We start from the raw sequence: 25795 nt of genomic DNA on the forward strand, positions 1-25795 counted from the left end.
CCCGTCTCAGGCACCTGCAGCCTGCGGAAGTGAGGCAGGGAGACTGGTTGAGGTACTAATCTAATTAGTGTACACACACACACACACACACACACACACACACACACACACACACGGCAGAAGAAAAAGATCTTTAACAACATTTGTTTTAACTGGTTTAGTGGCACACGCCTTTAATCCCAGCACTCGGGAGGCACAGGTAAGTTTGAGACCAGCCTGGCCTACATAGTAAGTTCTAGGGCAGCCAGGGCTATCTAGTGAGACTGTTTCGAAAAACAAAAAGGTTTTAATTACTGGAAGTAGTATTTTATTCAAACCCTCGTGAAATCCTGTATACACAGACCTTTATAGAAATTGTACAGGCATGCCTGGTGGTGTGCGTCTGTAATCACACAACTCTGGAGACTGAGTCAGACTGAGGCCAGGGTATATAGCAAGGCCTTGTCTCAAAATAAACTTCACTTAACAAAGCTGCCCTCAGGTTCATAACAAGGCTCCGTCCTGGCTCGCAGAGGCAACTATGTGCACATGAGGGGTCTTCCTCTTTCCACTTGAAAAAGTTAAGACACATTAGCCAGCAGCAACCTGCCAGAGCTCGGATAGGACGCCCCAGCGCAGTGTTTTGGACTTGCTTCTTGCCACGTTTGGCCCCCAGGGCGCAGGCGTGACTCCTCCCCTCACGCCCCTTTCTGCCCAGGCCCTCCCCCTCCAGTCTAGCTCCGCCTCTTCCGCGTTCTCGACAGAGGCCGGCAGGTGGGGGTGCGCGCGGCCGCTCCCGCGGTGGTCAGCTAAGGTAAAAAGTGAGACAGCGAGGAGTCCCTCCGCGGGGACCGGGGCCGGGGTTTGGAGTGTGGCGGTGCGCCCGGGAGGGGCAGCCGGGGCCTTCTGAGCAGCTCGAGGTCATGACCCGATTCCTCTGTGGAGGGGCAGCCGAAGGGGGACATCCTTTTAGGGCTGTCCTCAGAGCTGTTTCCCTGCCCAGACTCCAGCGTGTAAAATCCCATTCCGGGGCTCTCAGCCTGTGCCCAGGGACACGCTTGGATTGTGATGGGTCGGGACCCGGTGTGTACCGGCGGTGGGAGCTCAGCCTTTATGGGGTTTGAGCCTTAGACCAAACCAAGGATCCGCTCAAAGCTGTTGCAGGGCTCAAGGCTCAGACAGTGCACTGGCATGAGCGCGTTTAAAATATGTGTACTTCGTTGTGTTAAATTAACTGTTTCCACTTATCTTGCAATACAGTGTTTAAAAGCCCATGCCACATTTTTTTTTTCAGCAGAGAGAATTAGGAGTGTGGGTAGGATGCGGTCTCTCTCCTAGCTGTAGGATTGTGGACTGTAAGAGTCTAGAAATGAGCGTGGGAGTGCTTGACTTTGGGGGTGAGCCAGGCTTTCCCATCTCCTGGGATATATATTGTATCCTAGGACAAGTCAGTTTCTCTCCCGGAGCTTTCTCTCTATTAAAATGGGTAGGATAATGTCATCGTGAGGGTTAAGTATGATTACGTGTAAACTGGCCTCCATGCAGTAGGTACCGATACACAAATAACTGTCGGGATTTCTAGGAAAGAGTGTTTTGATCTGGCATATTTCAGGGAGGCCCTAGGGGGAAAGCTGGTGTAACCTGAACCTCGGAGCCTCTGTGGGATTGACTGGTGGACTTGACCTTGAAGTATGAGGAGGGAGCTGAAACGTGTTGACCACAGGCCGTGCGTGTGCCAAGCACAAGCTCAGTGTCTAGTGTCTCCCTGGATCCGCAACCATCAAGCCAAAGAGCGTCAGCCCACCGTCCTAGATGCAGGGGCGGGGCTGTGTACAGAAGTGAGCTAGTGGGAACTTCCGAGCCCCTCCCTCGCATCTGCTCCCACCACAGCGTTCCTCCTCTTATAACCAGGGGTCTTTAGCTTGTGTGGGAATGTCATTGCTCTGGAGCTTTATAGAGTATTTGGCCATCAGAGGGCCTGGCAGCAGCCAGCCAAACCATGGGGAGAGAAGTTCTGAGAACAAGCTGGCACATTGCAGCACATGCTTAGCCAGGAAGAGCGTGGTCTCCCGGTGTGTGGTCTGGAGCGATTCAACAATATGGCACCTTTTTGCAGCCTCTCCCAGGGTGCTCACAGCACATCTTATGACCTTCTTGGTGACGCCTCTCACCCTCCTGCTGGATTAGATGCTCCTATCCAGTATCCTATAGTAGAGACTGAACTTGCAGTAGAGTTCTTAGCAAAGTCTGTCTTGGGGTACGGAAGGAGCCAGGTCCGTGTCACAACTCCTCTTCCTGGTACAGGACTGGCACATAGTAGGTCTCTGTAATGCTTGTGGTTAAATGAGTCAGTGACCTCTTTTTTTTTTTTTTTTTTTTTTTTTAATCTTCTCGCTTTGGTCCTTGTTTTACAAGCTGCCAGGATTAGGAGGAGACCTTGTGTTCTCCTTCGTGGCTGAGGAGGGCCCTGGTTTAGATGGATGATGCCCTACTTACAGGCATCAGGGGCACAGAGGTGCAGGAATTCATCAGGAGCCAAGCTTCTTCGTGGCTGTTATTGATTTCAGGCCCTGGTTTTGCTGTTGTTGAATTTAGTTATGAGAGAAGTTGTGCTGTGTTCAGGGACCTGTATAGTGTGTGATGTAGTTCATGCAAGGGAAAGCTCACAGGTGGCTGACTAATCAATTGTTCTGCCCTTGGCCTTGGTAAACAGTAGTCCTTTCCATGTGGGACCAGCAACTACAAATTCACATTTTTCCTTGCCAACAGCCCCAGCATATGGAACAGAAAGTTTTTTGTTGATCATAGGGTGTGTGTGTGTGTGTGTGTGTGTGTGTGTGTGTGTGTGTGTGTGAAAGTGACTGTGTGTGAGTGTATGTGAGTGTGTGTGTGAGTGTGTGTGAGTGAGTGTGTGCGTGTGTGTATGAATGCAGGTGCCCAAGTCCATCAGAAGAGAGTGTTAGGTTCTCTAGAGCTGCAGTTACACATCATTTTGAGCCACTCAACATGTATGCTGGGAACTGAACTCAGGTCCTTTGCAAGAGCAGCACATGCCCTTAACCACTAAGCCATCTTTCTGGCTCATTACAAAAAAATTTTTTTTAAGTTATTAATTTTAATTCTTTAGGATGGAATTTCTCTGTGATGCCAAGGCTGCCCTCCAGTTACTAAGCTTACCCTGTCTATGAGGCCTCCCCAGCTCTACATGGTTGATGAAGCTAACATTATCAAGGACTCACTATGAACTGGACTGTAGCTTTAAGTACCTTAAGCTATTTTATAGACTCAGACACCAAAGCAGATAGGAATAATTTTCATTGTTCTCAGGTCCTATAGTCTGGGTTTTTAGTACAGTTGTAATGGCAGTCATCTACCCAATGGGGTGAGCAAGAAGGGGAGCCCTCTTCTTCAGAGAGTGGAAGCCATCCTTCCAGCAGCATCTCCCTGCATGCTGCAGAGATGTCCCAAGAGGAGTCCAAGATGTCCCAGCAGGGTGGACAGAGGAAAGAAGCAAATCCACATGAGCATTAGTAGATCTGAGCTTGGAAATATAATATATTTAGAAGAGTGTTGGGCTGGCGCTATCACTCAGTGGTAGATCCCTGGCCTAGCGCTCACAAGGCTCTGACTATGATCCCCAGGAACACAAAAACCATCTGTTTATTGTTGGCTAGTAAAATGCACAGCTTTAGGGAAAACTCAGTCCTGGACCTTTCAGTAAAGATTCCCAATGTAAGATGGGAAGATTCCATTCAGCAACATATACGACACTCTTGCTGCGAGGACTGAGAAATAAGCACCAAGGACAAGGACGTGGTATTTGCTCTCCTACAGGGAATTGTCTCCTCAGAGCCTTCCCCTTCGTGCATAGCTAGGAGGATGGATCAGTACATAAATAGCTGATGGCTTGAGTAAACGAAGTTCAGAGTGTGAAACCAAGTGGGAGTTTGTGGGGAGGAGAAATCGGTCCCTGCACGGCCAGATTCCTGATGGAGAAGTTCAGCTGGAACATGGAGGGAGCAGCTCGTTCCTGGGAGAAAGGGCAGCTGGAGCCATGTCTGGAGGCAGAAATGCATGGGAAGGCGCACACACGTGCATGCGCGCGCATACACACACACACACACACACACACACACACACAGGCACGGGCACAGGCACATGGGGGAAGAGAAGGAATTCTGCTGTGCCCTGTGGGGAGAGAAGAACCTTAGCATTCATCGTGTCAGCTCTGTGGCCTGCAATGAGCCACATAGTTTACACACTGTAATTTACTTAATCCTCACAACCTCTGTAATAGAGGGATATTTATCCCCAATTTAAAGACTAGGAAACCAGACCTCAGAAGGATTAAAGTAGCTTTGCTAAGGCCGGGTAGCCAGGAAGCGACACCATGGTTCATACCAGCTTAGGAAAGTGGATTCCAAGGCTCGTTTTATTTCCCTTGTGCCACAGGGCTCTGGGTGTCATGGCAAGGCCCCTGTTGACTGTGGCTGTGGGACAGAGGCTGACTGGAACAAAGAAGCTTCCAGAATAGGGATGTGAATGAGGAGGCTTCAGCTGTGAAACCCAGGAGATAACACGTCTAAGTCTGCTTGTGTAGGTTATCTGGCTTGCACTCATGGCTGCTGTCACGATTCTGTCATTCGGTGCCCTTAGCTCCTGTGATCTTAGAAAGAGTTTATAGAGGCTGTGGGCACCCTTGGATTTCTGCTACAGATCCCGAGACACAACTGACAGTATCATAGTGCTTCAGTTTGTTTTGTTTTGTTTTTTCCACCATCCAATTCAACATGAGTCTGAAATGGACAGAGCAGGAGCCTGGCCTTGGGTCCAGGCATTATGGTCATCCCCATTGCGTTTCTGTCTTCTTCCCCCGGCGTACAGGGCTCACTTGAGAGGTCTTCTTATGCCGTGTGTTGCTTTGCTTTCCCCGCCTTGGGGCTGCCTAAAGATAAAGTAGATAGGATGGACCTGGATTCAGAAAGAAGGGTTTAAATTCCAGACCCTTGCCTGCCCCCCCCTCCCCAACCCCGGACCCCCATGGCCAAACAATAGGTAGCGTGCAGATTTGAAGTTGGTCTGTCTGGGTTTGAGCCCTGCCTCTGTCACCTACTAGCTGTTTGATTAGGACAGGTTTTTTAACTTTGCCTAGTTTCAGATTTCTTCATCTGGAAAATAGGGTGCAGATATTGTCTACCTTGTGGGGCTGCTATGAAAACTAAAATGACGTTAAACAGCTCGGTAGGAGATTCTTAGTAAACGATAGTTGTATCAGTAGCGATGTTAGTAATTGCGTCAGTACCCGCAGTGGTACTGGTTTCAGAGGGAGTGTATCTTAGGGCCGTTCTCCCCACTGTCTTCCTCTGACATTGCCGTTTTCTCTTTTCCTTGCCAAGACCGCAAGGTGACTCCATCCCAGGGTTCCAAAGCACCACGAAAAGTACCTGGTGGGAAATAGTCGCTTGATAGAAAACTCTCACGTGGCTCGTGTTTTCCACACCTCTCTCCACAGTAAATGGGACCAGAGCAGGTGTTCGTTTCCTTTTCCGCAGCCTTCAGCAAGGGCAGCAAGCAAGGCCTCTCCAGTTCCCTTGCCAAAAAAAACAACAATATGGTGTCTCCAGGAAGTTGTGTCTAATTTAGCTCCTTCCTGCTTACACCTCCCTCCCCCCACACCCCTCCTCCATGCCTGGCCTTCACCTGAGTGCGGTCCTATTGTTCTGTTCCCCATGAATATGGAAAAGTTCCCTCTGATTATAAAGGGGGGATGAGATCAAGATTTTCTCATGAGAACCTTTTCTGTACTTAAAGCCAGAATCCAGTTAGGCCTCATCTTCGCTTCTCCAGGCTACACCGCCTGGCTGCTTTCACCTCATCCTCAAAACCTATTTTCCATCGCTTGGATCCCATTGGTTATGGTTCTTTTCTCTCTCCAAGGTTTCCCCCTCTTCCTGGCGGTGACCCAGACTGTGCTCAGTCTGCTAATAAGAGTCCAGCTAAAACAGGTTAAGGGGAGGATGCTTCAGAGGTCTCTGACTCATTAGGGCAACAGCGTTGTGCCAGGTGGAGGGACCCAGAGCCGACTCAGGTTAGTCCCTAAGGGGAGGCGTGTGATAAAGCATCACAGATGCTCTGGGTGAGCTACCCACACGCGTGGGAAGCTGGGAATGATGTAGGGCAGTCAGGTAGAAGCAGCCGGTGGGCCCCTTTGCCTGCACTGCAGATAAAGACTTCTGGAAGAGAGGATAAGCGCAGTATAGGATGACGGATCTGGGCAGCGAAGGGAGGCCCGAGTCACCCCTGCAGAGGCAGTGGCACCTGTTAGACATCAGGCTCCGGTGGGCTTTTGGGATCAAGGGTGGCTTTAGCCTTGTCTGTGTGCCCCAGAGGATCTCTGTCTTGAAAGTCAAGGGATGGGTCCCTTGAGTTTCAAGCTCTTGGTGAAGAGGGGAAAAGGCTCAAAGGAGTTAGGAGCGATCGGGCTAACTGGGCTCTTAGATTCCTGTACGGATAGCTAGAAGAGCCAACCCCATCTCTGCTTCTGGCCGTGCTGACCCCATGTTCTCTCCGGCTGTAGTTTCCAGGGTGTGTAGATTGCTGTCCAGAGCTGCAGTTGCCATGGGGAAGCTGCCTCGCCAAGTATGATAATGGGAGCTGTGCAGTACCTCATAAACGCCAGGCATGGTGTCACAGTTTGATAGGTACACTCTAATTGTCACAGCACGTCGTTGTCCCTGTTTTGTAGATGATGGCGGTGAAGAGGGAGTAAGGCGTGCGTCCACTGCTGCCTTGCTAGTGGATGCCAGGGCCGGATGCTAAATCTAGGTCCTCGTGTTGGAAAGCCCATTTGCTTTCCACTTCCTCAGCCCTAGAGTGGCTCCAAACAGCTGTGGTGGAACTCTGAATCTTGCTTTTGTTTATTTTTACAGTAGACTAGTTGTTGGCAAACTATAGTTTGTGACCTTTTTATTTATTTATTTATTTTTGAAGAGACTGCAAACTAAAAGTGATTTCTTGCAGTTTTAAGTGTTCAGAGATGGAGAATCAAAGGAGGTAAACATTTTGGGAGACACGAAAAGTATATAAAATTCAATCTGCAGTATCCATAATTAAAGTTTGGTTGACATGTGTCATAATCATCCATTTATGTACAACCTGTGGCTGCACTTTTCCCTAAAAAAGGCAAAACTGAGCAACCGAAGCAACAACCATGCGGCACACAAAGTGTGAAATAGTTACTGTCTGGCCCTTTACAGCAAAACAATTGCTAGCCTCTAGTAGCACTAAAGGCAGCAGGTTAAAGGTCATAGGTTAAAGGCTGACTCTGAAAAGGCATTCGTGACCACAGGAAATCATATCAGCCAGGCTTCCTTGCGCTCTAGGAATAGTCTCACCGAGCCTGGGAGATTCCTTTGGGGATTAAAAAGCCCAATAGATAGGGCTGTCCAATGTGCTGAAGTCTCTGGCGAGCAATGAACAGGATACGCTGTGAAAGAAGCAATTCATTCAGATCCACTGGAGCCTGTTTGTGCCAGATACTTTATTAAATGCTAAAATATCTAAATGAAAATACCTACATCCTGCCTTTAAGGGGCTGGCAGGCTGGCAGGGGAATCCGGTGTGTGTTTTGTGTTGTAGTGGAAATGCCATGAGCTCGGTGAGATGCTGAGGGGGGTAGAAAAGGAAGTCTAGACTGCTTCTAGAGTTGGTAGGATCCTCTCAGTAATTTGCTGTGGGCCTTGAAAGATGAGCAGGAACTCCCCTGCAGGGAGCAATAGATAAGGCTGAGGGAGAGGCCTGGCCACTTGAGCGTTTGGAACTTACGTGGATGGGGGAGAAATGACTTAATGGTTCCATGACTGGATGACTGGCAGGATGATGTGACCAGATAGAGAAGGGGAGAAAGCAGGAGGAAGGAAGCCGTGGTGGGGGCTGGGGACGGGTCCAGCTTGGGGAATGTGATTTGAGGTAACATTGAAATGCATCCAGGTTCCAGTTAGAAACCTTAGAAATTTTGGCACAGAAGCCCAGAATTCAGACTTAAGCACATTTTCAGTGCTCCTCCCCAGAGAAAAGGGGAAGTGAAAGTGTGTTTCACGGAGCAAAAGTTGAGCAACTTGGTCACATGATAACTAAAGCCGGGGGTTAAAAATGGCGCTGGGCCTACAGGAGATGAAGTCATCACATTGGGAATCAGCAATGATTGTTTTTGGCACAAAAGTGCCTCCGTTCTCGCCACCTGCTGCTCTCAGGGTCTGCTTTATCTTGCTGGCACTGTTACCTCTTGCCTGTGAGACTTGGGCCTGGCCACCAGGAGCCAAGCAAGCACTGAAGCATCTCTCACAAGCAAGCAGCTGGGAAACGTCAGCTCTGTGTGAGACTCTCAGAGCCAAGAGAAGGGTCCACCTCCGTCATCGTGGTGAGTTGCACCTTTCAGTGTCTGTAGTCCTCAGTGGGAGCAAACCTGAAGTGTTTTTATTTAGACCCCTGACGAATCTTCCAGGGCTCAGCATCAGTATTTTCAGATACCTAGCGGTCGGCCCTTAAAGCCCGGGGCCTCTGTGTGTACGTCTGCGTCTGTGTCACTAGCAGAGCTGGGGCACTAGGGCTGATCAGGGTCTCCTCTGGGCCTGGAGAAACCAGCAGTTTCACACTGTCCCTCCTTCTGCTTCTTGAAGGTTGCCACACTGGATGAGGCAGATGGCAAACTGAAGGGCCTTAGCTGGACAGAGGCCAGCGAGTAACTCCCTGTGGCTGGAAGACAACGACCTCGGGATTCCTCTCAACCTGCGGCTTCACGAGCCTCTCTGCTGAGTTGAAGAACCGTGTGGGTAAGGCTGGGTATACAGCTCACCTCCTCCCTTTTCTTTTTAAGTCACATCCTTATTTTGTATTCGTTGGGGATAGGGGTGCCGTGCTGTGTGTGGAGGTCACAGGACAACTTTCAAGTGTTAAGTTCTCTTCTTCTGCCACGTCGGTCCCAGGGGTCAGACTCAAGCCATCAAGATTGGATACCGGTTCTTTTGTTTTTGTTTTTAAGTTTTTTTTTGAAACAGGGTTTCTCTGTGTAGCCTTGGCTGTCCTGAAACTCACTTTGTAGACCAGGCTGGCCTCGAACTCACGGAGATACGCCTGCCTCTGCCTCCTGAGTGTTGGGATTAAAGGGCCACACCACGGCTGCACTGCCAAGACAGGTTCTTTCATCCACGGAGCCATTATGCCAGCCCCCACTTTCCTTTTCACATTACTTTGTGTTGAACGTCTCCCATATTTCCAGAGAAAAGGGTGAGTTCCAGGTCATCTAAGCAGTTGATGGTTTTCAATATTTGCTTGAGCACCTTGGCTTAGCCACCTCGTGTCCCAGGAACTTCCAGTGGCAGCTACTTAGTAAACAGGTTCACATTTCTTCTGGAACAAAATAGCAGAGCTACGTAAGGGAAGTAGAACAGTAAGTAAAACGTGTTTATTTGCTTTTAACTATAAAAATAAAACTTCCACGTCGTAACAAGATGAAGCCAAGTGCAGCAGAAGTGTGGAAAGTGAAATCCTCGTGCCTGTTGAATGTTGTTCTTCCCAAGGAAATGTTGGAAATTTCTTTGGTTTATTTATGTCTCACACGTAGCTCGGATACTGAGATTGTGGCGTGTTCTGTGTTTTGCTCTAGCTGGAGGCCTCGGCATGCCTGGCAAGTTATCAGTCAAGCATCAGTGATATTTGGGAGACGTGAGGGTTGAGTAAGGTTGTTTTAGCCCGGCCTGTGCCTTTTCCTAATGCTCAGCTGCTGTATGTCACCTGTCCTCACCGGAAGCTTCCTGGTGGCCCTGTCATCTCCCCCTGCTCCCCACCTCTACCCTCTAAGCTCTCCCCACTTCTAAGATGGTACTACTGTTCTTACGGTTGCCTTTGGCTAAAAATCCATATATTCATACACCTATGTTGAGGCCCCACTCTGTGGCTGGCTCCAGGAGTTAGAGAAGAATCAAATGGTGTCCCCTCTTCAGAGCATGGTCATAAACTGTGACTCCTCCACTGCCTTGCTGTCGTTTGGCAGGACTATTTCTGCCTCTGTGGCTTCTTCCCTTCCCACCCCCGCCACCCTTGCCTCTGGTGTAGGCCTTCCTTACCTCTCTCTGGCTTGTCCCAGCCTCAGTCTACCCTGTCTCTGAGCGGTTGCTGTTTGCACTGCATACCATAGCCAGCTGGGAGGCTACAGTGCTCCCGACTCCCTCCTCATTGCCTAGAACACAGGTTCACAAGTGTGCCACACAGAAACCCTTCCAGGGGATCTGCAGGACCAGAACTCTTTAAAGTAGTGACCTAGTATTATTTATTGCTGCATAGCGACAGTGAGGAAGCTGCTGACAGGTTCGTTGCACGGGTCAGGGCAGTGGTGCAGAGCTGTGCCTGTAGCCGTGCTGTCCCTCACTGCCACCTACCTGAGAGTGTCCTTGATGAAGCAGCAGAAGGTGGTGATTTTGCTGAATCTCACCTGAGGACCATCTTCCGGTACTCTTATGTGACGTATAGAAGATGCATGTCCAGGGCACAACGATGGTGTGCCAAGGAATGGTGCCTGTAGCACTGTTTGGGTTGTAAGCTGAGCAAAAAGCAGCTGTTGTCACTCTTCCACACAAGAGTGACTGCTGGTATCAAAGGTCAAAAGAAGGCAGGGACCAGTGATGGAGGGCCCTGTGAACTGTATTAATGAGCTTGGATGGCTAGCGTAGCCTGCTGTCATCAGACTTTACACTGTGCTCCCATCCCAAGCCCTGCCCTTTACTACTGCCTCATTTCACAGTCTGTAAACACACACTTCCTGTTCCTGCTTCCACATCCCTCTGATGTCATTCCTTCCACCTGGAATTGCAATATGGCTGCGAAGGCTCCTTGTGATCCTAAGATCCAAGCAGAGGGAGAAGATGGGTCTGAGTGTCTGGGCATCTGAGTACCATGGCCTTCTTCAAGGCCTGCAAAGTATCACCCTAATGCCAATTTCACTGCAGCTGATTTGAACCGCATGGCCCAGCCTTTCTACACATGGAAGCCCAGAGGGAAAAAAAACCCTCCAGCTCTGTGGGCTCTCACAGACTTTCCTCTGAAGAAGCTAATTTCATCTATGGCTCCTGGCATTTATTGTCTGTTAAATTTGACCAGCTTCTGCTCAAATATACCCTCTCCTTTTCCCTTATACCTCGCGATGTCGTCAGAAACCACATCCAGCAATTCCCAGGTCAGACAGGAGAAGATTGTCACCTTATATACTTCATTCTGGACTGGCATGAATAATGTGCTTAGACATTGGCTTGTAGTTCATCTTCTATAAAATGACAAAACACAAAATACTACGTTACCTCAGAGCAAGAAGAGACTTCTGGAAGGTTGAAGTTCATTAATGTAGCAGTGAGGATGCGACTCTTAGGCCTTTGAGATTATAAAAGCTAGAAGCGAGCTGCCCAGCCTTTTCGACACTGGAGCACATTGTGTAAACAGTGAGCCGAGGGGCTGGAGGCCTGCTGAGATATCAAAGCCTCAATAGCACATGTCTTAGAGTTTCTGTTGCAGTGGTGAAAAAGCAAGTTGGGGAGGAAAACTTTTATTTCAGGGTACACTTCCAGGTAACAGCCCATCACAGGGGGGAGTCAGGGCAGGAACTCAAACAAGACAGGAACCTGGAGGCAGGAGCTGATGCAGAGCCCACCGAGGGGTGCTGCTTACAGGCTTGCTCCCCACAGCTTGCTCAACCTGCTTTCTTATAGAACCCAGCACCACCAGCCCAGGGGTGGCCCCACCAACAGTGGGCTGGGCCCTCCCAGCATTAAACACTAGTTAAGAAAATGCCCTACACCCAGATATTATGGAGGCATTTTCTCAGCTGAGGTTCCTTCCTTTCAGATGACTCTAGTTTGTGTCAAGTTAACAGAAGACTAGCCAGCACAGTACCAAGTCAAGAAGCCTTGTACCAAGATTCATAAGCAATAGCATTGGTGCCTGGTTGTCACCAGCTGTCACCTTTGCCTTCCGGCATTTTGTTTGAGAACAGTGTCATGATAGGTTAGAAACTTAAATTCTTAAACCAGACTCTAGGCTTCAATTCTAGCCCTGCCTCTTACCCACTGCGTGGTCATGGGAGTGTCACTTTTTGCCCATTTGTATCAGTCTCCTCATTTGTAAAATGTGGACGCTAATAATGCTTACCTCAGAGTTGAGAAGCCTGCACCAGTGAGTGTGTAGAGTGTAGTACTTGTAAAGGGCTTCAGACATGGCCTGGCACATGAGGGACACGTGAGTGTGCACTGTATGTGTTACGGTGTGCCCCAGCATACTGTCTGTTGCTACAGAGGCACAGATGACCCCGGTCTTTCTTGTCCCCTCTTCCCTTGTCTCACACGGCTTGCTGAACCGCTTCCTTATGTGCCTGTCAAACTTCCTTCAGTTCCTCCATTTCCTTTTCTGTTTATGGTTGTATTACGGTTGGTGATGTGGATGGGACCAGGGTCCACGGTCATTCCTACTAAGCTACTCCCAGCCCCTCAGTTTCCTCCCATTGTCCGTTCTCCTCAGCTGACCCTGAGGACACAGCTGGATTTGTCTGTGATTGCTTCCCCGCCCCCCCCCTCCCCGCCCAATTCTTCCTTTTCTAGAAAGCCCTTGCAGATGAAGAAAGTACTCAGACAGGTCGGGATCCTCCAAGAGCTGCGGAGTTGGGTCAGGGAGGGAAATAAGAGCTGTTTGCAAAGTTGAGTTAACCAGATGACCCTCCGGCATCCTACATGAAATGTCACAGCTGGTGATCTGTATATAGACTCTATTAAGGAATGGAGTGCACATCTGGTAACCTGAGGGAAAGTAGCCTGATGAGTCAGGCTCTGTCGAGAAATGGCAGCTATTTTGGAAAGTAGACCGTGAGGTTATCTGCTGGAGAGATCAGTGGCTAGCACCTGTTGTTATTATGGGTTGTGCCCCCACCCCAGGACTCCCTGGCATCTCCTAATTGCTCTGAGTGAAGGTCCCAGGCTAAGTTTTAGATCCCTATCCTTAACACTTGCGGTCCTTCTAGGTGCAATCTGCTCATGTGGGTGTACACGTGTGTGTGGTCTATACACGTAAGTGCAGATATACATTTGCACACGGAGGTGTGGAGGCAGGAGGTTGACGCTGAATATCTTCCTTGGTCGCTCTCCAGCTTTTTTTTAGACAGAGTCTCATTGTGTAGGCCTGCCTTGACTTTTGATTTGTAGACCAGACTGACCTTGAACTCACAGAGATCTGCCTGCCTCTGCCTCCTGAGTGCTGGGATTAAAGGTGTAAATCCAGCTAAACGTTGAATTTTTATACAGAGAAATCTAGACACAATTTGAAAAACTGTGATTAACCTCAAATTTGATAAGTTTTTTTTCCTTCCCCAGTGCTGAACATCAAACCCAAGGCCTTGAGCATGCTAAGTCAGCCCAGCCACTGATCTCCTCTGCACACTCCCCAACCCTGAGCTGCATGCACCACCCCAACCCTGAGCTGTATGCACCACCCCAACCCTGAGCTGCATGCACCACCCCAACCCTGAGCTGCATGCACCACCCCAACCCTGAGCTCCATGCACCACCCCAACCCTGAGCTCCATGCACCACCCCAACCCTGAGCTCTATGCACCACCCCAACCCTGAGCTGCATGCACCACCCCAACCCTGAGCTCCATGCACCACCCCAACCCTGAGTTGCATGCACCACCCCAACCCTGAGCTGCATGCACCAACCCAACCCTGAGCTCCGTGCACCACCCGAACCCTGAGCTCCATGCACCACCCCAACCCTGAGCTCCATGCACCACCCCAACCTTTAGCTCCATGCACTGCCACCCCAACCCTGAGCTCCATGCACCACCCCAACCCTGAGCTCTATGCACCACCCCAACCCTGAGCTCCATGCACCACCCCAACCATGAGCTCCATGCACCACCCCAACCCTGAGCTCCATGCACCACCCCAACCATGAGCTCCATGCACCACCCCAACCATGAGCTCCATGCACCACCCCAACCCTGAGCTCCATGCACCACCCCAACCATGAGCTCCATGCACCACCCCAACCCTGAGCTCCGTGCACCACCCCAACCCTGAGCTCCGTGCACCACCCCAACCATGAGCTCCATGCACCACCCCAACCCCGAGCTCCATGCACCACCCCAACCTTGAGCTCCATGCACCACCACCCCAACCCTGAGCTGCATGCACCACCCCAACCTGAGCTGCATGCACCACCCCAACCCTGAGCTGCATGCACCACCCCAACCCTGAGCTGCATGCACCACCCCAACCCTGAGCTCCACGCACCACCCCAACCCTGAGCTCCATGCACCACCACCCCAACCATGAGCTCCATGCACCACCCCAACCCTGAGCTCCATGCACCACCCCAACCCTGAGCTGCATGCACCACCCCAACCCTGAGCTGCATGCACCACCCCAACCCTGAGCTCCATGCACCACCCCAACCCTGAGCTCCATGCACCACCCCAACCCTGAGCTCCATGCACCACCCCAACCCTGAGCTCCATGCACCACCCCAACCCTGAGCTGCATGCACCACCCCAACCCTGAGCTGCATGCACCACCCCAACCCTGAGCTCCATGCACCACCCCAACCCTGAGCTGCATGCACCACCCCAACCCTGAGCTCCATGCACCACCCCAACCCTGAGCTCCATGCACCACCCCAACCCATTTCTTTTATTTCTAAGTAAAATTTGATCCAGACAATAATGGGGTAAAATGATAAATTTCAGTCACATATAATTTTTAAAATCTTCAAAAGAAGGAAGAGGGAAATAAAAACCACCATCACATAGAGCCGAACCATAAACTAAAAATGACTTAAAAGACTGTATAGACTACCCATTATAACACTATCTGCTTTGTTGGCATTCTTTACATTATAATATTACCAGGCTCATGTGTTTCTGCCTGGACTTCCCATTTCTATTATATGTCTGTGTGTGTGCATACATACCTATGCACACATAATACAGTTTTTGAAGCACATTTGCATTTGACTGTGTCATTGGGATCTTATAACAACCTGGCAAGTAGACAGAGATGGTGTACTTTTAAATTTATTCTCAAGATGAAAGAACAAGGGTTTTGTTTTGGTTTGGTTTGGTTGTTGTTGTTGTTGTTGTTGTTGTTGTTTATTTTTAAGACAGGGTTTCTCTGTGTAGTCTTGGCTGTCCTTGGCTAGCTCTATACACCAGGCTGGCCTTGACCTCACAGAGATCCACTTGCCTGTGCCTCACCAAGTACTGGGATTACATGCACCACCATGCCTGGCAGAACTAAGGATCTTTTTTTTTTTTAATGTACATTGGTGTTTTGCCTGCATGTATGTATGTGTGAGGGTGTCAGATACCCCAGAACAGGAGTTACAGACAGTTGTGAGATGCTATGTGGGTTCTGGGAATTGAACCCAGGTCCTTTGGAAGAGCAGCCAGTGTTCTTAACCGCTGAGCCATCTCTCCAGCCCCCGGAACTAAGGATCTTAAGGGGAAGAGCTGCTCAACCTCCAGGCTGTCTGGTAATACCAGCGACAGAACATCTCCTTTGCTCTTTTGACCCAGGCCCATCTGCCTTCCCTGTCTGAAGTGGGCCTCCCATTATTCCGTGTGTGTCTCCCCCTTCCCCCTCCGCCCCAGACACACAGATGTGGCCCCCGAGCCCTGCTGACCACTGCAGTATGTAAAGTGCAAAGAACTGCTCACTTCCTTTCATGTTACATAGTCTGAAAAAGGACCAGTCTTCTAGAAAACAAGCTAAGGTCATTTTGTGTCTGAGACCCTTTTGGAGAGTGCAATAGAGTTGATGGGGTTCGTAATCCAGAGCAGCCTCTCCCCACATCATCTGCAATATACATGCGTACCCACATTTCTTTCAGAGTATGCACTGTGCACTACAGGGGCCTGTGTGCCATGCACACTCTGTACCACATACCATTTCTATTTCAGTACAGTTTGTGATGAAGGATATTCGTCTGATGATCTACTGTGACTTTTTTTTAAAGTATTTTATTTAATTTTTTAAAATTTATGTGCATTGGTGTGAGGGTGTCAGATCTTGGAGTTACAGCCAGTTGTGAGCTGCCATGTGGTTGCTGGGAATTGAACCCGGGTCCTTTGGAAGAGCAGGCAGTGCTCTTAACCACTGAGCCATCTCTCCAGCCCAGATCTACTGTGACTTATAGAAGAGACAAAGGGGGTGCATAGGGGACAGTGTAGGAACACAGGGAATGATCGAGGCCAAAGAAAATCAGTGTCCTAGCAGAGCTTCTCGTAGAGGCTTGGGAACAGAGGCGGGAATACCAGCTACTAGTTCTACACAGTGATACCCCATTTGCCTCATGCCTAACTGACTTCCAGAGTGATTGATTACCCGTACATAGCTCATCTGGAATCATGGGGGAGCTGCATGGGATAAAGACTTTTGAGCTGGTTTTGATGGCCAGGAAGACTTCCTACAGCAGGGGACTCTGGCAGGTCAAGGTGCTGCATGATTGTGGGGCTCCCCTGAGGATGCGTTTGTCCAGTGTCTGGGACATATGAACCAAGGTCTCCCTGATAGTACCAGGATGTGGTCCTATGTGCTGTGAAGACAGGGTAAGTTAAGCATGCTTCTTTCATTTCACTGTTTTCCTACATTTTTCCTTCCTAGTTTCAAAAACAGCTCTCCCTCAACAAGTTCTGTTTGCAAGGAAAACCTTCCCCATTTGTCCCTCCTGGCTCGCCTTCTTCCATTGAGACCCATGCAGAATAGACCAGGTACTCTGTCTTTGTGTGTGAAGCCATAAAATCTAATATTGAGTGTGTGGCTCTGCCCAGGGGTATGCTGCTTCCACAGGAGGCTCCACAGTCCTGCTGTGCGGTAAAGAGCACGTATAAATTGCTGCTAACAGGGTTTTCTATCCAGAGCTGTAAGTATGTCTGAGGGTCCCCTGTGAGTCACAGTGCCGCCAGCTCGCCTGCTGTTCTCCACACTGCCTGCCTGTTGGCTGTTTGGTTTGTCCACAGGCCTCTAATCGGAGTGTGACCCGGGGAGGGTGAAGGAGCAGAAACCACATCTGCTCACTCCGCTCTGGGTTTGCAGCACTGGTGAGAAAATAGCTGGGACAGGGGCTAACACTAAACTGCACGCCATAGTCTGGTCGTGTCCCAACCCATCCTGTTCCCCTCCCCCAAACCTTCAGAGATGAATGGCCTTGTGCTTTATTTCTGAAGAATTCCTCACAACGTCCTGTCAGTGCATCTGGATGGCATTTTTCCTCGTAATTTGCCTCATGAGCATGGGTACTAAAGTAGCAGCATTTAGTCGTAGGGAGCTGTTGTCCCCAGGTAGAACTTGTGCTTGAAGCTCTTGGCAGGAGTAATATATTTAGATACTCTGTAGATTCTTTTTTATTCCTGTTTTTGTTCCCTTTTTCTCTATTCTGGAGTGTAATTGAGAACCTGTGGTTATCAGATCCCTAAAAATGGAAGGAGGGATGCATCTCCGCAGAGCTGTCAGGTGCTTGGCTGCTGAGCTGCGCCTTCGGGATTGTAGTGTTGGAAGTGCCATCCTGCATGCTTCTTGCTTCCCGCTGCCAAGTGCCTCTCTGTGAGTGGCGCGCATGTGGGCAGTGGCACTAAGCAGTCTTTCCTCGACTCCTTGCAGAAGGGCATGGGCCTTCCCCCCTCCTTAAGCAAAAAGCCAGATTCCATTTTTAAATTTCTCAGGAAAAACCCAACCCTCGGAGCCCGTGTTTATTGAAGTTTGGTGTAGAAGTCTCTCACTCCCTCCACCGTCAGCTCTCGGGTGCCTCTATTTTAGAAGGATGTGGAGGTTTAATCACCCTGGTGGGGATTTAGACCCAGAGACTTCAGAGAAATCTTATTATTTCTAACTGCAGGCAAAGAGTATTAAGGCCCCACTCCAGATCAGGGGCACGACATGTTCTCAAGTAATTTATCTTTAGCAGGGAAGGCTCCTAGTTAGAGTGGCCTAGAAACAAACCTGCGATTGGCTCCCACTGTTCTGCCTCTTCTCTGCCTCCTGCTGCTCCGCTCTGTCCTGACCCTTCCTGCCCAGTATGTCCTGTGTCTGTGTCTGCCAGCACGGGAGCCAGGTGCCTGCCAGGGGGAAATGATGATGTGTTTGCAATAAGTGACCTCATCCAGCAGCCTGTCTCAGACTTGTCAGCTGCTGGCCTCCCTGCACCCCTTCACGGAAGGACCAGGGAAGAGAGAGGAGGAGGAGGAGGCATTCTGTCTGTGCTCCTGGAGTGAAGGAATTGGAGGCTATTCCCATCCCAGCCGCCCCACCCCCCACCCCCGGCCCCTTGTGTTAGCTTCAAGGATAAGGCAGAGTCTCTAGGAGAATCTCTCACTGTCCCCAGTGCAGATCCATGGAAATACTGCTCATCTTTCTGATTTGCTGTCAGGTTCTGTCCCTGTCCCCTTCCTCCCCCAGGTCCTAGCCTCAGGGACCCTGCCTTTCCGATGACCACAGGTGGGCCCTGCTTGTAGATTGCTTGTTCTGTTTGGGGACTCAGGTTTGGCTGGTGGCAGATCTAAATCCATGTGCTAATGAGCCTGGCAAAAATGCCGGCTTCTGCTCGCCTCTCCTAATCTAGCTGCCTGTCTGAGTCCCTTCCCGCACTTAATGATCTCCTATAATGGCTTTGCCTTTAGTTGTGCCTCCTGGGTCCAAACAAATCAATATCCCTCACAGATATTTAAAAACCATCAGTATAAAGCTCCTGGGTCTCTCTCTTTTCTCCTTCTGGGTAAACTTACCGCTTGATCGGTACAGTGCAATTTCCCTTCTGTTCCCTCTTGTCTCCCAGAGATGGGCAGCAGCGAGCCCCTTCCCATCGTGGACAGTGACAAGAGAAGGAAGAAGAAGCGCAAGACCCGGGCCACCGACTCCCTGCCAGGAAAGTTTGAAGGTTGGTCCCTTACTCTTGTGTAGGTCTGGGTATGAGTTGCTGCAGGAGGGAGAGGCGTCTCTCATATCACATCGCCTTAGAACCAGCTCATCCATGCGATTTAAGAAGACAGGAGTGAGTGAGAAGTGAGCAAGAGGGAGAAAGGACAGGCAAACCTCTAGGGCAAGGCATTGGTCTCAGTGGTCTGAGCATTGCCTCATTGGCAGGAAACCCGGTCTGTGAGAGCTGAGAGCCTCGCTTGTGCCAGCTCCTCACCAGATGTGAGCCTTCTTCCTGTGGTTCCTGGAAGGCTAGAAGGCAGAAGAACCAGAAAAGAGGAAGTGAAAACTCCCAAGGCCACAGCTGCAGTGACACTGCAGTCTTCTCTAAGAGGGGAACTGGCCTCCCAGAGGCTGCAGCTGTGTGTGTTGTAGGTACTGCGTTCCCCCCACCCCACCAGCACCACCCAGAATCCGTTGTATCCAGGGGGACGTGATGTTGCATCATCAGACATTTGGATGCCCAGGTGCAAGGCACTAGGCTGGGGCCTGCCAGGGTTGTCTCTGGGCGCTCGGTGAGAAGATAGTAGGAAACACTGAGTGTTTCTACTAAGCAGTGAAAGGATCAGATCAGTAGCCACTTTCAGGAACAGCCTACCCCCTTCGTGTGGGTTTTCACTGTGAGGCTTGAAGCAACTTCCCCTTGTGGGCCCTCTTCCTACCCTTGCACACATACCAGCAGGTTGATGGTCTTGTAGAATGTTCCGGCAACAATCACTGTGTGAGTCAGGAATGCCTTACTCCAGCTGCTTAACGTCCTGCGGTGTGTGAGGGCAAGTACCGAAGGGTGAGCTGGCAAAGAAGCATGCCATTTAAACCACATACAAGTGGTAGCCAACAGTGTGCCATCTGTGCATGTGGGCAGCTACAAGCCCAGACCACAGTGAAACCAAGAAAGGACTTAGTATAGACGTTTATGGTTTCTTCCTCCTCCTCTTCCTCTTCCTCCTTTTCCTCTTCCTCCTTCTCTTCTTCCTTCTCCTTCTCCTTCTTTTTGAGACAGCATCTCCCTATATAGCCCTGACTATCCTGGAACTCACTATGTAGACCAGGCTGGCCTCAAATTCATGGAGAACCACCTGCCTCTCTCTCCCAAGTGCTGGTATCAAAGGCATGCACCACCACATCTGGTTTATTTGCTCTTTTTTTTTTTCTAAGATTTAAAAAAACAAATTTACTTATGTGTGTGTATGAATGTGTTTGATCCATGTGAGTGTGTGTCATATGGGTGCTTGCAGAACCAGTTAGGTTCCTCTGGAGCTGGAGTTACAGGGAGCTGTGATCCATCTGACGTGGGAGCCAGAAACTGAACTCCCTTCCTCTGGAGGAACAGTAAGAGCTCTTAAGTGCCGAGCCATCTCTCTAGTCATTGATTGTTTACTCTTGACTCAAACTGTGTGCACATGCATTGTGAGTGTATGTGTGAGTGTGTGTGTGTGTGTGAGTGAGTGTGTGTGTGTGTGTGTGTGTGTGTGTGTGTGTGTGTGTGTGTTGGGCAGTGGAGAAGACAAAAGTCCCTGGGGTTTTAGAAGAGTGAACAAATCAGCAAGTCTTTTGTTTGTTGAGCATGCAAATTTCCTGTTACTCAGGACATCTCGTGACTTAGAACGATAAGATCTGACACTGACTAAGTCTTCTGTTCAAGCAGTGAGTTTAAAGACTAGGTTGCCTCAAGAGAAAGACTGAGGGAGAGAGCAAGGGAGGGCAAGGTCAGTTCAGCAAGGGTTGTGATAGAGCCATGGCTTCCCTTGGAAAGGCTCCGAGGACTCTGTTGTTTGTGAGCTTGGGCGGGTGCTCTGAACACTCTTCCAGCCTGGGTCTATTACTGCTCTGCTGTGACCACTCTGACCTGAAACTGCAAAGCATTGTTTGCATCCTGCTCTGTCTCTGATTTCCTGTAGGTGACTTTCGGACACTTCTGAGACTCCTCCAGTGACCTCCACTGTCGCTTGTATAAAACAGTTGTATATTATTCCCTTCACACCCCCCATGCCAGGCGCACAGTAGGTGTCCAGCAAATGAAGAAATGAATGAACACTGTTCATTCAAATAATAGCCTTCTCTGAGGATCCCTGGACTGCCCATCCCCTTCCGTGGTTGCTCCTCCCCTACTCTGTGGTACTTCCCAGGATCTGGGACACTCTGGGCTGATGTGTGTGTTGTCTTCCCTTCTGGACTCAACGTTAGAGGGGAGGGACTGGATTTTGTTCCCCTCTGTGTCCCGATTGTGTTACCTGACATAGTAGATGCCCAAAAAGTAGGTTTTAAAAGACAGAAGTGAATATGTGAAATCCCTCCTCTGACCTCATCTCTGATGAGGAATCGATATTTGCGGAGTCTTGCTGAGAGTCAGGTGCTGTCTGGGAAAGCTGAGAGGTCCTTGGCACTGAGGCTGCAGAGTCACCATGGTCTCTTCTGCCTCGGTGAGCAGACCAGAGACACCGAGTGACAGTATCCCTTTCCATCATGGCTTCCCTCTAGATGTGTACAAGCTGACCTCCGAGTTGCTGGGAGAAGGAGCCTATGCCAAAGTCCAGGGCGCCGTGAGCCTGCAGACTGGCAAAGAGTACGCTGTCAAAGTGAGTGGTCCCACTGGGTCCCCGTCTCTCCTCTGCAGATCGTCATTTCTAACGTTTCCCAAACTAAATAAACTGTGTATTATGCGGCATGGTAGCTCAGAAAGGTCAGAGTGGGGAGCAACCCTGCATTCGCTGGACTCAAATCTAGGCTCCTCTGCTTGACTGCTTCGTAACCTTGAACAAGTTACTCGCCCTCTGCCCTTCAGTTTCCCCATCTGTAAAACGAATGCGCTAGAACTCTGATAGAATTATGAAGATTAAGCAAGTCAGCATGCGTAATGTCCTCACATCGGCATCTGACACGTAGTAGGCTGTTTCTGATCACTCAATAAGCAACCTCCACTTTGGAAGGAGGAGCTCTGCCTACACCTGTTTTTAAAACTCAGCTGACTGCAGGCAGCTCACCAAACCGCCTTAAAGCCTAGCTCCTCTATGGAAATGACACTGACAGCTCCTGCCCCCAGCGTCTGGCGACGTGAGTATGAAGGTGGAACTGACAATGAACCGAAGGCGGACAGACTTTATAACCACAGAGCACAGCAGCAAGCAGCATCAGGGCGGTGAGGACTAAAATCTGAAGCGGCTGAGCACCCGGCTGTGGAGCTGCCTTTGATTAGCCGCATGACTCTGGTGAGCCTCGCTTCTGAACCCTTCGGCTACTGAAGGGCTAGAGGCAGAGTTGTGCTTCTCAAGTAGGGTCCCTGGGCCAACAACACCAGTGGCCCCCGGGGAAGCATGAGAAATACACATGGTCTGGCTCTACTGCATTAAAAAGTAGGCCTGGCCCAGCACTGTGCATGTCACCGTCCAGTTGAGTGTGATCCTCAGTACAATTTGAAAACCCTGATGGAGGGCAGACTTAAACTGCAATAGGCAGGCATCAGCCAGGGAGCTGATGACACAGAGAGCCAAGTTTCTCGGTGCAAGAGAGAGCCTGAAGCTATGTCTTTGGAAAGGTGCCTCTGGGATCCTGAGACCCACTGTTTGAGGACCACTGAGCTCTGTGGGAGTCTTGCTGAACCTGGGGAGGCACGTGGGTTAAGCTTGTTCCTGATCAGCCAGCTGAGCCATCGGGTCTGTGCACTGCCTCCTTCAGGTCAACCCTGCTAAACTGGATCCAGAGACACATCGCTTCCAACCAACTCTCCTCAACCCCGGCTGTGGGTTATGAGAATGAAGAACAGTTCCACTAAGCCTTCTGGCTGGGGTCTTGTCCCACATACAACAAAAGAGCTCCTTCCATTCCTTTCCAGACACAATTACTATAAATTAAAAAGAAATTTCAATATGCCTAAAAGTGATTTGAAAACACACACACAGGGGGCTGGAGAGATGGCTCAGAGGTTAAGAGTGCTGACTGCGCTTCCAGAGGACCTGAGTTCAATTCCCAGCAACCACATGGTGGCTCACAACCATCTAAAGCCCTCTTCTGTCATGCAAGCAGAGTACTGTATACATAATAAATAAATAAGAATTTAAGAAAAAAGTATACTCCCTCAAAGAAAAAAAGAAAAGGAAAAACAAACAAACAAACAAACCACATACATAAATGGTAAATTGAATGGAGCCCATTGTAGTAGCACACACTTTTAATCTCAACACACAGGAGGCTAAGACAGGAAAACCTCTGAGTTTCAGACCATCCTGGTCTACATAGTGAACTCCAGGCCAGTCAGAGGTATAGAGAGAGACTCTGTCTCAAAAAGAAAAAAAAAACCATGTAGGGATAGATAGATAGATAGATAGATAGATAGATAGATAGATAGACAGACAGACAGACAGGCAGACAGTCAACAGGTCTGTTTCTTTGAGGGTGAGTCATAGAAGGAAAGCATGACCATGGTTTGGATCTAAAAGCTTTGGATAACCTAGAGACAAGCTAGATCTCCCAGCATGGCTCCCCAAGATGCGCGGTCCACTACTGCTTCTCTGAGCATCCACCTCATGACCTGCAGAGCTAGGGTGGACCAATCCGACAGTCTAACCCACGCTGCCTCTAACTAGTTATCCATGGTTTGCTACCAGGCTAGTGCTCTGAACCCATTGGTTATCTCCTCAGAAAGTTGTCCCGCCTCCTGGAGAGTTGCCCTTAACTTCAACTATCCCTGCTTAATGAAAGCAGCTGTTCCCCAGCACTGCACCTTGCTGATTGTATTTAAAAAAAGGGGGGGGGGAGGGTCCAGAGTAGCTTCCTAGCAGGTGTGACTAACCTCCCGGTTACAGTTGGATACACATGCTTATGCTACTGCACATTAGAAGAATCTTTTGAAGTGTCGTGCCAAGCAGCTAGAAGGAAGGGGCAGGATGTTCCCTTCTGAGCTCTACAGAAGGCTTGCCTGCAGGCTCTGTTTACAAAGCTCTGGGGCTCCTGATAGCACTGGAGGACTTTTCAGGATCAGCCAGACCCTACACAACCCTCTGCTGCGTGGGCTCAGGTGTTCCCGTAGGCAACACTTGCCAAGCAGCTCCAAGTGGAGACGCAGCCATGTAGCAGGAACTGCCCACAGTATGGGAGGAAGAGGGAAGCCTCTTGGTGCTGAAGGAAGCTATCTAGGCTGGGAGCAAGCGTGGGCTAGAGAGGACTGGCAATGGACAGAAGACAGGCCTTCCTTATTTTTTTTTTTTTTCATTTTTCAAGAGCAGGTTTCTCTGTGTAACCACCCCGGCTGTCCTAGAACTCGCTTTGTAGACCAGGCTAGCCTCGAACTCACGGAGATCCGCCTGCCTCTGCCTCCCAATTACTGGGATTAAAGGCGTGCACCACCATCGCCCAGCCCAAATATCTAATTTTGTGTATGGGGGCGGGGGAGGGCGTTTGTTTGTTTGTTTTTTCTGAGACAGGGTTTCTCTGAGCTCTGGCTGTCCTAGAACTCGCTCTGTAGACCAGGCTGCCCGAGAATGCATGGAGATCTGCCTGCCTCTGCCTCCCTAGCGCTGGGATTAAAAGCGTGCGCCACCACCGCCCAGCCTCTCCCTTATCTTGTTTAACTTTGCTGTCGCGGTTGACCAACACAGAATGTCTAAATTACTTACACAGAGCTTGCCAGAGAGTGAGGCTAACAGAAGAGAGGGTGTCTATCCAGTGGACAGTCTTTGCTTCCTCTCCACCCTGCCCTCCCTCATCTTTGCCCTTCCTCCATCTCAAGAAAACAAAAACAAAAACAACAAAACACCTGCTCTTTGGAATAAAGAGGCAGTAGAAATTGCTTTGTTTCACTGGTTGCTCCGGGAGCTGCAGCTTCATACGCATCCCTGATACTGCGCATAGGCAGCCACATGGAAGCCCTAGGGCTGGTGTCCCACTTCCCGAGCCACTGTGGCCCACGCCAGACTCCCGCTCCAAAGGAGACTTGGTCTGTGTCTAACCTCGCCTCCTCTCCGGGGCGTTGCCTGGGGATCCGCCTTGAGGTCAGGGAGCATACATGACAGGTTTCCTTCTCCCCACAGATCATCGAGAAGCAGGCAGGGCACAGTCGCAGTCGAGTGTTCCGTGAGGTGGAGACGCTGTATCAGTGTCAAGGGAACAAGTGAGTGTATTACACATCCTCCGGGGGACGGGGGATGCTTGATCAAGAGGGGATTACTTCCTGCCATCCCTGACTCCAGCATGGCAGTGCTTCTCCACAATTGCACGTAACTCCTTCCATCTTTCAAGGGGGAGAAAGGACAGCAGTGGCCCCAAAATACTATCTCGTCTTGGCTGAAATGCTGTAGTCCACATGGTACAAGGGCTCCCCACCAGTGTCTGCTGGAGGAAGAATGGGGTTTCATTTTCTCCCAGTGTGCCTGTGTTCTCTGCTGGCTCCTGTTCCAGTGTGAGATTGTCATTACAATGCTGAGGGTGGAACCAGCACTCTTTGCTTGGTAACTGGGCCACAGTAACCTTTAGCCCTGTGTTACACGGCTCCAAATGAGTGGTCCTCCCACTGTGGCTTTAAATCAGGGTCACCTCCAAGATTTGTCCGTCCCCCCCTTCCTTGGCAGGGTCAGCAGGGAGCCAGTGGCCTGGTATTGATGGCTTTGTCATTAAGCTTGGAGGATGGGGGCCCGCTGTTGATTTAACTCCAGGCACTGCCTCTACAACCTTCTTTCAAATTAGGCCATTTTGGCCATCTTATTTGGACGCCTTCACACTAGTAAAAGCCTGGTATCTCCCCAAGTGGTCAGCATTTTTTTACGAGGGACAGATTTTTATTTTCAGCCCTGCAGCTTCTTAGTTCAGCATTAGAGACTCTA

General features: G+C 49.9%; 1 protein-coding gene across 7 annotated transcripts in view; it reads left to right on the forward strand.

Annotated features, from left to right (window-relative positions):
- Positions 1-699: 699 nt before the first annotated feature.
- The window catches only part of MKNK1 (MAPK interacting serine/threonine kinase 1), a 41299-nt gene continuing 16203 nt past the window's right edge, over positions 700-25795 (forward strand). For 4 of the 7 annotated variants that reach the window (XM_084786625.1, XM_084786621.1, XM_084786626.1 and 1 more), the window contains exons 1-6: positions 700-793; positions 8658-8810; positions 16674-16780; positions 18841-18942; positions 21462-21559; positions 25007-25086. In XM_084786625.1, the coding sequence (XP_084642751.1) occupies positions 16765-16780; positions 18841-18942; positions 21462-21559; positions 25007-25086 (296 nt within the window). In that variant the 5' untranslated portion in view covers positions 700-793; positions 8658-8810; positions 16674-16764. Of the gene's footprint in view, positions 794-8657; positions 8811-16673; positions 16781-17590; positions 17613-18840; positions 18943-21461; positions 21560-25006; positions 25087-25795 lie in introns of those variants that run through there. The other 3 variants (XM_084786622.1, XM_084786623.1, XM_084786624.1) reach the window with 3 other exon arrangements.

Source organism: Acomys minous (genome assembly GCF_964271855.1).
Source record: "Acomys minous genome assembly, chromosome: 6".
Lineage (NCBI taxonomy): Eukaryota > Metazoa > Chordata > Mammalia > Rodentia > Muridae > Acomys > Acomys minous.